The following is a 17,126-nucleotide window of genomic DNA, read 5'->3' on the forward strand; positions in this document are numbered from 1 at the left end:
TTAACATACCAATTGGTCGCAATTTTTCTTCAGCACAACACAAGCACTCGCATTACCGCTTAGGGCTGTGCCACTCGCTGTCATTCTCTCCTCTCTGGGCTGAACCATTAATGGCTAATTTGAAGGCTTTTTGGGGTAAAAGGTCAGCACACTGATGGATGGAAGGTCTAAGAACGCATTAATATTGAGCTTCCTCTGTTAACACACAAACACACACACACACACACACTCTCACACACACACACACACACAGACAGACAAAGGTGCACTCACACACATAAATGTCTAGGTGCAGACACATTTAAACATATATTACAATCAATCAGATGAACACAGCTGATGCGCGCACACACACACACACACACACACACACACACACACACACACACACACACACACACACACACACACACACACACACACACACACATTACCATCCATACTAGTACCATCTATCTTGATAGTGACAGGTGTGAAGGGAAACACCACAAACCCACAATACATTTTTCCAATGCAGTTAAACAGGAAAGGGACCAAAAGGCAGGAAGCAGCAGTTGAAGGACAGGCAGCAGAGAGACTAAATGAGAGGTGGGGGTTGGGGAAGAGGGCCTTTGTTGCTTAAATTAAAATGGAAATCTGTATCTCTCATTGACTTTAAGAGGAATGCTGTAACACAGAGCAATTTATATGCGCTCTACTTGTATGTGGCGAAGCGACTGACGGGGCAGACGGTCATTGTTTCGATAATAACGGTGCAGATTGTGTCTTGCACTTTCAAAATACATAACACATATTGTTTTTATACTTATAACATTTACATATAATATACCTTTTCACTGCTTTTATTACTTTTCAACTTCAAAAAAGGCTGTGGCCTAAGCTGCAGCCTCGTTACCATGGATACAGGCACATATGGTGACACAGCATCTAATTAATTAATCAATGACTGACAGCAGAGGATTAATCAGCTTTGATGGCTGAAACAGGGCCAAGAAGCAGAACGTAGCTCCAAACATGCTCACTCCCAGACAAACAACCAGCTTATGATGCTCTATTATACACAACATCTATGTAATTGTACATGCGAAGGGATTGGGCTCAACTTTAAACTCAATTAAAAGGATTTACTGCCTTGTAAACTTGCTTTTCTCATATCTTTCCATTTGATATGAAGCCAACAAATAGTGCATGACTGGGATTCCATGATGCAAACACTCTTTATATGGAAGGTCACAGTAGAGGAGTGTATCAGGAACAAGTTTATCTGTGGCTCAGTCACAGTGTCATCCTATAGTCCCTGCTGTGTCAGTACACACACACACACACACACACACACACACACACACACACACACACACACACACACACACACACACACACACACACACACACACACACACATTCTTGCCAAGTCACAGTACAAACAATGAACTATCGACTGGCCTTGGAACATGACACACAGACACATGCATACAGGAAGAGGTGATGATGATGATGATGATGCAGTTGAAGAAGCGAAGGCAGAGGGCAGAAAGAAAGGCAGACGCAAAAAGGTAAACAGACAATGAAAAAGGAGAGATGGGAGGAAAACAAGAAAGATTAAAAAGGGGTGAGGGAAAAAGAGACAAAAAGTAATAGAAGGAGAACAATTCGAGAAAAAAAAGGGAAAAGGCAGGAAGGAAATGGTTATATGATGATATGGAAATGAGGAACAGTTTGATCCCACAGGGCGGCCACAGCTGCTAATCAATCAGTTTTATCTCCCTATTACCAGTATGCATACGTGTGCACACACACACACACACACACACACAACCTTCCGCGTCACCCTTGATCATGCAGACCGCTAGAAAGAAGCACACCCTAGAGCTGCGATGCCATTGGCCAGCAATGATGTCATCTCTTCCTGGAGGTTGAGAAGCGAGCTGAACAATTGGCTGGCTGACGCAGACAGTGGAAGAGCGCCGCTGAGGTATCAATTCCATTCATACAGAGGCAGCAATGGAGCGTGTGTGTGTGTGTGTATATATGTGCGTGTGTGTGTGTGCGTGTGTTTGTGTATGTGTGACCACTCCCCACTGAGGCATACAGGCAGAGCTATTAGGGTCGTGTCCATCATTCAGAGACACAGACAGTACCAGCTAGGACGCTCCCTAATGGACGCTCTCTGTCACACACACACATTGGAATTTCGCTCAAATGCACACTATCAAATATGCAAGTAATCAAGCACACACACACACACACACACACACACACACACACACACACACACACACACACACACACACACACACACACACACACACACACACACACACACACACAACTGATGGGGGTTGGGAGGGTTGAGATGGGTGTTGTCTCCCTGTTGTTACCGGGCTGTTGTCATGACAATGACGATGGAGCTTTTACTGCTAGCTGGGACTTTGCAACACACACACACACACACACACCAACACATTTTCATTGATGCACGTGCACCTTTTGAGAGCAGCCTTGCCCTTGCAACTGCTTTGAAGCAACAGAAAAAAAATAGAAGCAAAAAGAAAACCCAGAAAAGGCCTCGCTTTCAGTGTGTGGAAATGTGTGTATGTGTGTGTGTGTGTGTGTGTGTGTGTGAAGGTGTGAGTGTAAACACTCCCATGGGAGAGACTAGAGTCGTTCCTCTCAGAGAAGCTCAAGGGAAATTAGCCTGTGATAGCCTGTTAGGAAGTGCTGCGCGTTCACTCTCCTTCTCTTTCTCTCTCTCCCAACATCTTTTACACTCCCCTCCCCCTCTTACCACCCACACCTCCCACTCCTCACCCAAACACCCCTTCTTATAGAGTATGATGTCACTCGCGGGCTTATAATTGCCAGCATAGCTGTTGGGATTTCTTCCAAGACTTCACGTGTGAACACAAGATGCAAACCAGTCCCGAATCTCATTTAAATGTGCCGTAGTTGAGAGTTTACATGAAAAATTCAACATGCACACTATAGATACAAGTCCAGATACGGCATACCGAAAGCCACTTCCCCAACCATGATAATGCGATTTGAGATGTCCTGATACAGAAAATAATTGCCTTGCTGGAGGATGTTCTTTGCCTGTGCCTTGTCCATTACTCTCTTACATCTGGGCACTTCTATTGCTCACTTGTTACATGGCGGAAACATAATAACTGATATCCACTGTTCCGTCTCTCTGCCTGAACTTAATCACTTTTACTGAAACCGTGCTTATGTATATGCATGATTTATATGTGTTGCGGCACACGATCTGTGTCCACACTGCATGGATTCTATCCTATTAGCAGAATCTGATTTGAATTGAATTACATCCAACAAAGCTATCACATTTCAGTCAATTAAATCTGTTTAATCTCTAATCTGTATCTGTATCTGATTCACATTAACACCCCGATCTGCTTCATTAATAATAACTAATACATGTTATCAGTATCTTAAGCAAATTTAGACTCTATCTGCCAAATCTCTACGAGTGAGCACTTTGTGTTTAACTTGTGTGTCTGCTGGAATGCCCTACTTGCTGCTTACTCAACTGACAGAAAATTATGAAAACATGTTTGATAGTCGATTCATCGCTGTTTGATAAGGACAAATGCAAATGAAATGCAAACAGTTTGACACCTTAAAGACAATCAAGAGAATCTGTAGACCCGTGAAAACATGTGTAGGCATGTACATGTCGGGTGTGTGTCTGTGTGTATCATACGAGAGACAGTGTGTTCATTGTCATTCTCAGCTGCTCTTTGCAAATTACCAAGAGACGCTCTAACAGCCCCAAGTCTTTTCTTTAAGGAAAATGATGCGTTCAAAAACTCCGCAGAGGTCCAGGGCCCCTTTGTTACTCAAACACACTCCACCCAGTGGGATTTATTAGAGATTAAAACAGAGAGCAACAGTGGCACGGAAAGCTGTAAAAAAACCTTTGCCTAAAGAAACGGACTCTGCACTGAATATTCAGCCAACATGAATAAATGAATAGTTTTCTTTCAGATATATTAATAAGGATATAGTACAAACAACAACTTCAATGACTAGATTTGTTATGTTTGTGATTAATTTGGACAGCAGGCATTTGTATAACTGCAACTGCAAATGATGAACTGAAAATAGATCAATAATATGTTTTGACTTAATTAAACATCATGACGCTTAATGTCCAAATAGTATATACTATACTTATATATAGTATATACTATGCTATACTTCCAGATTGCATCAATTATGTATCATTTCAAACCAAAAGGCTCTACTTTTTGTTCCAAACAATGGTCATTAAAAGCATGCGAGCACAACTCCCCGTGCTGGAACAGCTTTTTGCTTTCATATGGGAGAACCGAGCCTTTAAAGCTGCGGCCGCCTTTGATCCGATAGCCTCCGCGTTCTCCGAGGTCAGGTAAGGTCAAAGATGAGGAGCGCAAACAATTGGCAACCTCCTGCTCCGAATCCCTCCAGTATGCCACACTCCCTCTCAGCTGTGTCGTTCCCAGCATTTGTGAGCGTGGTGTGTCTGTGTGTGGATCCACAGGCATGTGTGATTTCTCCAGCGAGAGAAGTGGAGGATTGATACACATGCACACACACACACAGTTCAGCCCTACGTGTCAATTCTAAAGGTTTGCTTGTAAGACTAACAGACACTTGACTTCATTCATTTTAAAACTCCACATTAGAATTTGTGAATGAATGCAGCAGTAAGAGAAGACGGAGTGGGAAGTAAGAGGGGAATATTATTCTTGTTCTCAATCAATGGTGAGCAGAGTGGATGCAATACTGTGCTAATGGGCTATCAAGCTACGTTCAATGTGAAATTACACCTTTATGTGCACAGCTACCGAGAGCTCTTTCACCATTTATGGATCATTTCTCGTCAACTAGAAACGAGCGCTGACACTTTGCAGCATCCATACTACCATTTAAGCCCAGGAACAATCAGCGGTCCATCGTTGTGAGGCGATGGGTGCTGTTGTTTAGCATGTCTTACCCCGCTCTCGCTTTCAAACAACTCTGCCAGATTAAATTATGCCTAAATAAATTGCAGAAACGCAAAAGAAATGCTGAACACTTTTGAGTTTCTATAGAGGCAAAGGGACTAAAAGATAAAGGAGCAAAATGTAAATATTCACCAAAGTAATTACTTTCAGCCTCTGCACCTTAACTGTTGAGAGAGAGAGCGAGAAGAAGATAATTATAACGCTCAGGGCCATTTCCATCTGTAACCTGCAGGCAGGAATAATCTTTCTCCTCCACCAGCCTCCGTTTAAAGGAGCCCAGTCCAAGATTAAATGCAGAGCAGCACTCGCCATACGTTTTTGTTCTTATCCTATTCTATTTTAAAGCTTTCCTCTATCATGTCACGAGAGAGAGCAGATGATTACATGAAGCACTGAGCTGGAAAATTCTGTGATCCTGGCCTACAGCTGAAAGCCATGGTATAAAGAGACAACTTTTGCATTTTTACTTGTCGGTGAGCACATTAAGCACTTGAGTTTGCTGAACCATGCAGTGCCCGAAGACACATTTCGAACAGACAGCCTGGCCACATTGATTTAAATTACAGTACTTAAAACTCGTTCACTAAAGCCATCCCCTGATTGTTGTTGGGTGTGACGACTGATCTGATATAGAGCAGAGATTTTAATGTGTACAATCAACCTTTCAAACAACTTAACATTTATTTTGATGACAGGCTCAACTGACCATATGTCAACACATCTGTTCATCGACATTGTATCTTTTTTTTTTTTATCTTTCTACCTTATAGAGTAAGCTGCACTATAGGGACCTGCAGCTGAAGGACCACTTCACCCTCAGTGTTTTCTCTTACCTACCAGGCCAAGATGAAGAATGAGATAGTAGAGAACTCTTAGTGTGCTGGTAAAGCTAACTTAACACTTCCTGTTGCTCAAATTCTTTTAGATCTCCCTCAAAGAGGAGAGGCTTTCCCGTCTTTCCCACCACTTCTAACTATTGCATTGTTTTCCGTAAATAGTAAATTCCTTGAAGCATCCACTGAAACTATGTTCAAGTTTTCTTGACCTCTCTTGTGATCAGTTTTCTCTCAGAGTAGCAGGATGATGTTATAGTGGTGCAATGGTTTCCTGCCGATAGCAGCACCAGACCAGAGGATGCTCAAAAGGGTCACTTGGGAAGGCAATGACAAACAACACATTCTGTAGTTTACATATGAGGACTTGTTGTAGTGTTACTTAAATCTCACTCCAAGGAACTGTCACCAACTCAAATAAAGGTCGCAAGTGTCATAGAAACTAAAGTAGTTAATCTAAAGAATTGCTGATCGATTACTCCGGCTTAAACTAATCCTTCGCTTCAGCTCATGCGACAAACAAACCAAAGAAGAGCCGAGAAATATGAATGAGCACATTGAAAGAATGGTCTGGAGCTCCACACACAAACAGGCACTCACACACACATGAGAAACACACTATAGCTGACACAAACAGACACACACACACACAAACAGACACACACACACACACACACACACACACACACACACACACACACACACACACACAAACACACACACACACACACACACAGGCGTGTTCCTCATTACTGCCAAAAACATCACAGTGCTCTAATGAGGATATGGACTCTGGGACAAGGATATTTAAATACACAAACACACACACACACACGCACACGCACACACACGCACACAGCTGCCCTTCACACTATGAGCCTGAGGGTGTGACAGGCAGGCACGCCAAAAGAGGATTTGCGGTGAAAAGCTTTGGGGAGGAGGGCGAGAGGGAGCGCGAGATAGGAGGAGTGGAGAAGAGGGGATTACATGGTGAATATTTCAATGCTAAAACATAGCAATTGGCTTGGGCTCCTTTTCTGGCTTGGACAGACACACACACACACACACTCACACACACACACACAAAGGCATTAGCAGGGCCGTATCTTCTACAGCTAGCTTAGCACTGACTAGACAGAGCATGGGGTGATGGGTAAAGCTAATAAAAACCACTGGGCCACCCCGGGGATCTGACCGACAAGCTGATTGCTGGTTAACCTGCTGTGACTGGCTGACTAGACTGAAACCAACCAAGCTCTCCCATTCAGTTCAAGACTGTGACATCATCTGGAAGAAAGTCGAAAAGACATCAATGGAAGCAGATCTGAGTACCTTGCAGGTGAAGAGAATGTATGTAACAGTTTTTTTGTTACTGTAAGACTAATCAAATCAAAGCACATAGTGTGAACCGTGTAGATGGAGATTATATATATATATATATATATATATATATATATATATATATATATATATATATATATATATATATATATACATACAGGTATTATGTAGAGGAGGAACATGCAGCCAAAGGTACCAGTTCAATTTCTGTTATCACACAGCGACCTTCTCTTGGGGATAACGCATAGATGAGACATACAGAAGGGACAGCAATGCAATAAAGCTCGCCAGTTTAATATGAATGATATATTTGTTGCAGGATTTCCTGTGAAAATCCTCCTACTGGATGTAATAAATGGAGCTCTATGATGACCTAACTTGTTTACGTCACGACAGCTGAATATTTTGTAGGCGTTCTCTTAAACATGTGTGAATTTATCAGTGTTGTTTTAAAATATTTAAAAATGTGATAAAGAATTCAAGCCGGGTACAAATCTGAATTTAACAGGGGGCCAACACCCTGTGAACTCTTTTGCATTTACTGCCCATTTGTTTCTTTACGCTCTAAAAGCTGAAGCTTTGCTCGTCACAAGTCCTTCATTTGCTGTAAACTAAGGGGAGCAGGATGTTCTTGCAGCATGAAACACAACAAGGTAGATAAATAATGTAATCTAAAACAGTTGGCTCCATAGTCTACTGTATTGTCATATTTGAGTCTTATATTATTCCACAGTGCATGGAATAAACACCATGTAGTGCTGGATCGCTGAACAGTAAAGGGGACTGGATGAGAGGTGCCATGCTGCGAGGTTGGAGGTCGACAGCAGCGTTCCAGATACAGTCGGGCTGCAGGAACGCTAAAGGACAGAGGGGCCGGCTGCTGGCTGGCATGACGGCTGTAACATGCTGGTCAGGTCAGCAGGGAGTGAGCCTACAGAGGCAGAGGGGTCGAGAGAGAGAGAGAGAGAGAGAGAGAGAGAGAGAGAGAGAGAGAGAGAGAGAGGCTCGCAGAAAAGAAAGGATTAACTTAAAAAACAATTTAAGTAGAGGGGACAGTTCTGTGTTTGTGAGTGTCCATGCATCTGGTAATGTATTTGTGTGTGTGTGTGTGTGTGTGTGTGTGTGTGTGTGTGTGTGTGTGTGCGTGTGTGTGTGTGTGTGTGTGTGTGTGTGTCTTTTATTTGGCAGCTCATGGGGGTTTTAACGTTTTAAAGCTGCGGGAGTTCAGCGGACAGTTACATTGTCCCAGTTACATCGATGCGCTGGAAGCACTGGGTGTATAATGCATTGAGCTGTGTGTGTGTGTGTGTGTGTGTGTGTGTGTGTGTGTGTGTGTGTGTGTTACCATAGTTAGCATACTGCAGTCTAGACCAGGGGATCAAGTGTAATCTCTCTCCACTGATACAGCTGATGAATTGTTCACTGTCTCTGGATCAACATCCTCTCTGCATGTTACTTCAAAGCAGCGTAATGAATCAATTCAGTTATAATACCATTTGTTTTATGGTGTTTTTATGCTATTCGACTGCAATTATGGTTTAGAAACTCAACAGCAAAGTATCAACATTACAACTGTGTTTATTTTGAGTTTAAAAAGAGAAAATATGATGGTTAAAATAACAGTTTTCCCTGCTGTGGTTACTGACCACTAATGAACCCTCGTGAAGCAGTGGCCGGCATGAACAAGACAATGTGCAGTCATTGGGGCGGGGAGTGTGTGTGTGTGTGTGGGGGGGGGGGGGGATGATAGGAAGACCACTGGTGTGTTCACAATTCAACACACCAGCCAGATAGTGCGTAATCTTTCTGTTTCCAGATAAAAGAAGACTCCATCACAAGTTGCAGGTGGATGAGAGAAAAGTATGAGTGTATACATCATAACAAATTATTCCCCCCCAGTAGGCAAGCAAACAGCATCAACATGCTGTTGAATGCACAGAAGAATTAATGATTAAAGCATCACTTCTCTGGCTGCTAGACACTGTTTCAGTTACATGACACACAGCATTGTGCTTGACAGGCTATGTTTAATTAGATTGGATCGGGGAATCAATATTGGTCCACAGACAAAATAGCACCGTTTGTAAACAAACCCAAGTTTCAGGGAATGAAGTCATTATTTATTTTAGAATACAAAGACTCCCACTTAACTCTAACCAGTCAGTGACTGCTAATTAATTTACCCCCCGCTCACACACACGCACCCCTTCCATATCCACCACTTCGCAAAAACCCCACGACAGATTGAATTAAAATAACCTAATTAGTCTGAGCCTTGAAACACTTCACTCTAAACAATAGCAGATGCCTCCAAAACCTCGAAAGAAGAGACTCTCTCTCGCTCCTCATCTTTTTTGAGGACAGACGTTTGTTTTTAGAACAACAAAACAGCGGAAGAAATCCAGCATGGAGACGCTGACTGCCTCAGCTAGTTGTCGGGTGGGACACGCCAACACCCAACATGAGGATTACTGCCCTGAAACGCAGTGAAACCACACACACAAAAACAGCTCTGCTGCTTCCCCGTTTAAAGTAACGCCATAATTATAACAACACAGTCGGCTACAAACAACGTGGCAGGGAGAGGAGAAAAGAGAAGCTTCTACAGCCACTTCAGTCCAGCACTGATTTATAACCCCAGGCAAAAACATACTTTGGTTATTCACAATCGACTATAATCTCATCATCTATTAAGCACTTATCTTTAAGTATTCTCCTTCTTTTGTCACTGCTATTGCTCTGAGGAGTCCCATATTTGGTGATATTCTCCAACCTTTGAGCTTTACAAACCAAACCATGCCAGAAAACAGCAGAGCGGACACGGCGACATACTGTACACACAAGTATATATGTACAAAATATACTGAAGGTGTCATTTTGTCCCAGGAATAAGGTCAGATATTAGGTTTCAGTCATGAAGCCAGAATTAGACCAAAGTAAAACTGATATGCTTCACTCTACTGTACCCTTCTCTCTCTCTCTCACACACACACACACACACACACACACACACACACACACACACACACACACACACACACACACACATCTCTCTCTTTTTCCACCCTTTAGTCCCAGACCCTTGTCCTCCCTCACTATTCCCCTCTATCTCTCCCCACGCCGTGATTTCACAGAGTCCATCTGACACCCAAGTACTGTACAGCAATCTATGATATCATCAGTCTGCCAACTCGCAGGCAGGCTGACATTACCGGCTGCCGGGACAGGAGGGGAGCCAACGGCGAGCACACCTCCCGCGAATACACACAAGCGCAAACACACACAAACACACACACACACGTGCATAAAGAAATGTGCCAAATATTGGATACTGGACACTTGGATGGCAAATTAAATCAGGACACACATATGCCTGGTAATGACACAGTGTGTACTGTGAGCACGTTGTTACACACTAGGAAGCACAGGCTCACTGCTTCTGTATCGCAACACATGCAAACAAACAGAAAGACACACACATAGATGCTCACTCACCTGCACCTGTATAAAAGATCCCCGGTAGAAGCAGCATGCTGCAGCCGACAGGGCACTCCACAGACTACACCTCTCCGTCATGGTAAGTGCACACCTTCCTCTGCTCCCTTTCCTCAAACCTTTCTCCTAAAATCCTCTACTTTACCTCTCCCTCTTCTTCAGTTCTCCGTCTCCTGTCCTCTCCTTTATCTTCACCCTACCCAGGGTGTCTGATCCAAACCCCAGCCCCTGGGCTAAGCCTGTCCCACCCCTGCCTGCCTCCTCGCCTGCCTCTCAGCCTGGCTAACAGCCCCTGAACATAGTGCAACCACTACAGAACCCGGCTACAAGCTAAACAGCTAACACCACAGCACTTGCAAGCAGCTGCTGGTCACCACACTGTAAGCCACGAGCGAGCCGCTAACAGCTGGTACTGATGACAGCGAGAGATATTACAGCTCCTGACATCTCCACTGCTTCTGCCCTGCACCGGCTTCTGTCGCTCTCGCTCTCGCTGCTGCTGCTCTGCCTCTCACTGCACTTGCTGCACTTCACGCGGCTGCTAGGGATTACCTCATTGCTTGCTGATGAAAGAAGTGTGGGTGGGGGGAGGGCGGACCAGAGAGAGAGAGAGAGAGGGTGGGAGGGTGGGAGGGAGGGATGGATGGATGGATGGATGGAGGGTGGGAGGGAAAGAGGTCGAGGTGGGGGGCGGGGGGTGGGGGGGCATGCTCGCAGGCACAAGCAGAGAGGAGTGTTGTCGAAATGCAGGCAGAAAGCCCCACCCACCCAACGACCCCCGCTCAAGTGCTGAGACAATGCTGACACGGGGTGGGGGGACGATGGACTGAGTAAAACAAGGAGAAAGTGAGGAAGGATGGGAGGAGGAAAAGAAAGATAATCAAAAGATGAGCTGATGAATGAAGAAGATGCGGGTAGGAGGAAAGAAAGTAGGAGGAGTGCAGCCTCCCAAAGGAATCTAACCTTTCTTTTGCCATGAAAGGAACCCAGCAGGGGGGCTCCCCACCCTACCATACACACACACGCGGGCGCGCTTGAATGCAAATTAATACCTTTTCTACATTTCAACACACACACACACACACACCACTATATATATTACGGTGGCAGGAGCTACAGAGCTTTTGGTTTCTGTTGTGATATAATGTTGGTAGAAGTGTTATCCCTCTAAGTGTGTGTGTGTGTGTGTGTGTGTGTGTGTGTGTGTGTGTGTGTGTGTGTGTGTGTGTGCGCACAGCAGAATATAATGATGTGTCTCTAAAAAGCCATGCAGACTGCAGCTAGACAGCTCATTATAGGCTGAAACACACAGGCAGGTGTTTCAAGGATAACACGGTGTGATTTTCACCGGCCCATTTCACATACATACACACACACACACACATACCGGCAAGGAGATGTCGGAAGAGGTGGGGCGCTGTCTCCAGAGGCCTGAGTGAGTGACATCATTGAGGACGCCTCACCATGGCAACACTGCCGGAGTACTTGACAGCATCCAAAATTCTGACACTGCATTTAGTTGTGTCTGCACCACTGCAGGGAAGCAAAACGCAAGACAGGGACATAGCCAAAGAAAGAGAGAAATACGCAACATGCCAACCAGGTGATCATGCTCCTTCTTTTACTCTCTTTTTCTTACTTTGTCTTTGAGGTCATCTCCACAACACACGGCATAAGATGATGCCAGTAATCACTCTCCTAATCTGCCTCTTGAATGCATGCTAGTGGGTCACAGGCAGAGAGAGAAAAGGCCGACAGATAAGGAGCTACAAGACACAGGATGGATTCATTAACTACAGCGACTCCTCTTAATGTAATCTCAAACTATCCAGCGCTGGATTAGACAGATTACACAGTGGGGACACAAATAATCTCATAAGAAGGACCCTGTGCTTTCCTTCCTTCAATCCTCTGTAATACCTTGCCAAAACAATCAAAACATAGAGCATGTTACATCTGGCTGCTGCGCCACACACACGCAACCCAAAACGCATGCTGTGGGGAAAAAAAACATGGAACAATAGGATGGAGGCAGAGTTTGAAGCATTGATGCTCCGCTTTGAGTTTAGCATGAAAATTGGCAATGTTAGCAGACTAATTCCCACTCAGACCGGCCGTAATGAAAATGTATTGCTCTGTAGGATCCATTAGCTAAAAGCCACTCCACAAAATTAGATTTTCATAAAACATATACTTTTCATATCACACCTCCTCATCCTTTCGATCAAATGTTTTGATTTGCGCAAGTGAAAACAATGCTGCTGAAACAAGCACGTCCTCTTGTTGTTTTGAGACATTACATTACACAGATGCTTTTATCCAAAGCGACTTACATTTTCACTCTATACACTTGCGGACACAGCAACAAGGTCTTGCTCAAGGACACAACAACATGGCCTAGCAGAGCCAGGGCTCGAACCTCCAACCCTCTGATTGAAAAATGGGCATGCTAACCACTTAGCCACAGTCACCCCTGAGACAAATTCACTCTGAATGCTCCAGCTTGTGTTTCCACATGGCTGCATCCTCAGATGAACGCAAGTCAAACAGATATCAAGTGGCTGCTTTGGGAGCTGTTACATTAAAGCAAAGTAACAGATTTACAGAGTCATAACGTGTTCTCTGAAAATACTGGATACATTAAAAGGGCAGATATCACTGTCAGTCACTAGCTTTTTTGTTTTACTTACTTTTCTCCTGGAACTAAAAAGAACTATGTCTCGAATTGAGTGACTGAATGGATGGATGGATATATACTTTATTCATCTCCAAGGGGGAATTAGTTGTCAAAGTAGCAGCTTTCAGATACAAAAATGAAAATAACAGGGATGAAAGATATGTACAGCGCAGAGAGTATTAATTCAGGAAGTTACATTAAAACAATAGAGAAAGTGCAAAAATGCAAAGTATGTGTAGTGTCGTAGTAGTAGTGTATATGAAGTGTATGAAGTGAATGTGTTACTGAATGTGTTGGAATAACAATATTATGAATCTATTACAGACATGGTTGATTCACAATTTTCCAATGTCTGAATCCCACATTTAACTTAGCATAGAATAAATTGACTCTTATCCAGTAGTGCGACCAACCAGTCCATACTATCTACCATTCCACATACGAATCAAGACGAACATAACAGACGTAAGTGAACATAAGAAAGTACAAATCACGAATATTTTAAAAACTGTCTACGACACATCATCCAGCCAGAGCCCTCAATGCTCCATTTCCTTTAAGATGTTTTAAATCTAATCGACTCAACGCTCCAAAGACAGGCTGAAAGAAAAATGATGGTAACTTCGCCCCATTTCGTGCCTTTGGGAAGACTGAAGAGAGTCTCATTCTTACTTTACTGTCTTGTTCACTTCATTACGCTGAGTCGTCTGTCCTGTTCTTTTCTCTTTCTTTGCTTCATCCTCACTTTGTTTCCACTATTGCTTCCCTGCAAATCCTTTTATCCATCTTCCTTTCATTCTCTGCATTCACACCTGTCAGAAAACATCTGTTCAGGTACTCCTTCCACCATATTCTTCACAGTTTTTCTCTTTTACTCTTACCGTTATCCATTCATTGAACCTCTCGTTTCTCTCTTCAGCATTCCCTCAACTCCCTCTCTCTGTGCTCTATCGAATACAACCTTTCCCCAGCGCTTCTTATTTCTTATCACCGTGCACCTCCCCTCATCTCTCCCTCCACCTTCTCCCGACCTCTCATCACGAGCCGAACCTCCTCCTTCAAGCTTCCACCACTCTCTGATCCCTGTCTTTCGTCCTCTTCTCTTCCCTGTCCTTCCCTTCTCCTCCATGGTCATCCCTCCACCTTCCCCTCCTTCCACACATCTATCTCTACATCTCCTCCCCTGCTTGGAGGCGGTCTTCAGTTAAATATTAATTAGTGAGCCCCATCCCGCAGGCTGATAGGGAGCACAATGGAGAATCCCTGCATGTGCCTGCAAGCGTCCCACTAATGAAAGGAGTGTGTGTGTCTATCTGCGTGTGTGTGGGTGTGTGAGAGAGACACAGAGAGATTGAAAAAAAAGAGAACATAGACAGCGAAAGATAGTGCATGTGTGTAAGAGTAAAATGTGTGTAGGTGCATGTGTGTGAGAGATGAAAAGAGACACACCGAGGGCAGATCAAGATTACTTGTGCACACACATCTTTATGTGTGTCTATGTGTTTGCACACGTGTGTCTCTAAAAGAAAGGCCGGGCTCCGTTGGGGGTTAGCGGGGTACAGCTAATGATCTGTGTGTGTCTGATTGTCATCAGTGTGTTTTTTTTTCACAAGGTGGACCCCATTCACCGGCTGGTTAATCCGTATCGAACCACCAGATGTGTGTTTCAAAGGCCGTTTGAAACATCAGCCCGCGATAATGATGCAGCGAGAGAAAGAGGCCTGCTGGAAAACGCTGTGACTTTGTAGAAAAAAATATGAATTTAGGTGTGAAATAGCGCAATTAAAAATCAGCTGTCCTGCTTTAATCGCATTAAAATGACTTAGCCTTACACAATTGTGTTGCTGTAGCAACTAGACACATATTGAGCGTGAATAAAGCAGTGTGTAATACTGTTTTAGAGAGATCAATGGGACATTATTCTGTGCGACGTGTGCATGGGCATGCTGACCTTGAATGGGGTGGACGAAATAACTGAAACACTTGAGAATAACACGGCCTTACAGTAAATATCACAGCTTTTGTTCTACGGCTCTGAGGTGTTGAGTCAACTCGAGAAATGTCCAATAAGGTGTCTTTCACTCATCGTTTCTGACTGTGTGCTTGTGCATCTTTGCTAATACAGTTGTATTTGTATTGTACATGTGGTCGAAGGATATTTGAGACTTTTCTCTTGACTACATCACATCATCTTTTCGTGTTTTATGACTGAAATACCAGGAGTACAGGCAGCAACCGATTTATTGTAAATCAGAACGACAATGAGCCATCTGAAGCGAAACCCAATTAGCAAAGTGTGGCTGATAGTCAGCATGTTTGTGGCTCGAGGGATGGTGTTGGCAGCCGGTTGGTCACTTTGGTCCAGACTGAACGGCTCAACAACCTGAATCCTCTCGCCATCAGCGAGCAAAGTCTTCCCCTATTTAGTGAAATTAACTCACCATTTACTACAGCAAATCAATTGCCACAAGATTTGTTACAGACATTCATAGTTCCCAGAGGATGAATCCTACCAACTTCGATGATCCCCTTGACTTTTCCTCAAAGCCACCATAAGGTTGAAGTGCTTATTAGCAAATGTTAGCATGCTTACCCAATCAGATCAGATGTCAAACATGATAAACATTACCTGCTAGGATTATCATTATTGTATTTAACTTTCTGGTCAGCTGCAAACACTGAAAAATATGTGTGGCAAAGGGAAACTGTTACATCACAATTATTGTGTTTCTGGTATTTTGTCAAAGTCAAATATTACATATGACTATGTTCCATAATGGCACTATGGGCTTTTCTCTTTGGTGACCTAAATAAACAGATGTATGTAAACACGGTGTATGTACTGCACGTGTGTGTGGAAATGTGTCTGTCCTGGGTCTTTGTCAGTCTGTCTGCACGGTGAAGGAATGGTAACTGGAGACTTTCCAGGGTTTGTTACCGAGGGCCAACCCTGCCAGTTTACACCCCCTCTCATTTACAGAGGCGCCACATTAATTCATCAACTGTAATAGTCACACGCACACATGCGCACCCACAGGGCACTGCCTTCATTTAAGGCTGCGCAGACACAGACAGATTTAGAAAATTCAAACCATTCGCATAATCAAACATGCAGTAGCAGATACACAGCTGAGCCCCTCCACACTCAGCACCAGTGTGACTCTTGTGCCAGACGTATGTTAATAAAGCACATATGATCCCAACCCATCCCACCTCCCCCTTTCCTGCCGCTCCCGTCACCAAACCACTACATAGGACGGTAGACAAAGCAGGGCTGGGCTGCAGGAAAAAACAAACGCACACAATTATAAAGCCACACACATATATCCAAAAACAAGCTCACACGTAAACTGAGACTGGACCATTTTTATTAGTCACTTAATGACACAGTGTCATCAGGCCTGTTTTAACGCCGACCTCAGCCATTTTAAAACTGCTTTTTACACTAAAAGTCATGACAACACAAACAGTAGATATTGCTTGACCAGCTGTGCATCAACATGAAACATTAATGATGATAGATATGATGAAGCCTAAAAGATGAATAACTTCCTTACTGATTGCTTATTTTCTTTGAGCATACTCACATCAGATCGGTTTGTCTTTCTCTCCGTCTCACCGTGTCTTGTTTTCATTTTATGCATATATGGGGTACTGTGTGTGTGTGTGTGTGTGTGTATGTGTGTGTGAATAAATAAGTGTATGTGCGCATGTGTGACAAACCGGGGGAGAGTGACTAGCCTGGTCTTTTCCGTTATAACAGGGAACATTGAG

The 17,126-nt window shown here is 43.7% G+C and overlaps 1 protein-coding gene across 1 annotated transcript in view; it reads right to left on the bottom strand.

The window, feature by feature from the left end:
• Positions 1-10,756, bottom strand: part of sh2d3ca (SH2 domain containing 3Ca) — a gene marked incomplete at both ends in the record, with an annotated part of 31,929 nt that extends 21,173 nt beyond the window's left edge. The window contains one exon of the mRNA XM_079235367.1: positions 10,676-10,756. Within this exon, the coding sequence (XP_079091493.1) occupies positions 10,676-10,756 (81 nt within the window). The remainder of the gene's footprint in view (positions 1-10,675) is intronic.
• Between the last annotated feature and the right edge of the window lie 6,370 nt (positions 10,757-17,126).

This window comes from Taurulus bubalis (genome assembly GCF_910589615.1).
Source record: "Taurulus bubalis genome assembly, chromosome: 19".
NCBI classification, from domain to species: domain Eukaryota; kingdom Metazoa; phylum Chordata; class Actinopteri; order Perciformes; family Cottidae; genus Taurulus; species Taurulus bubalis.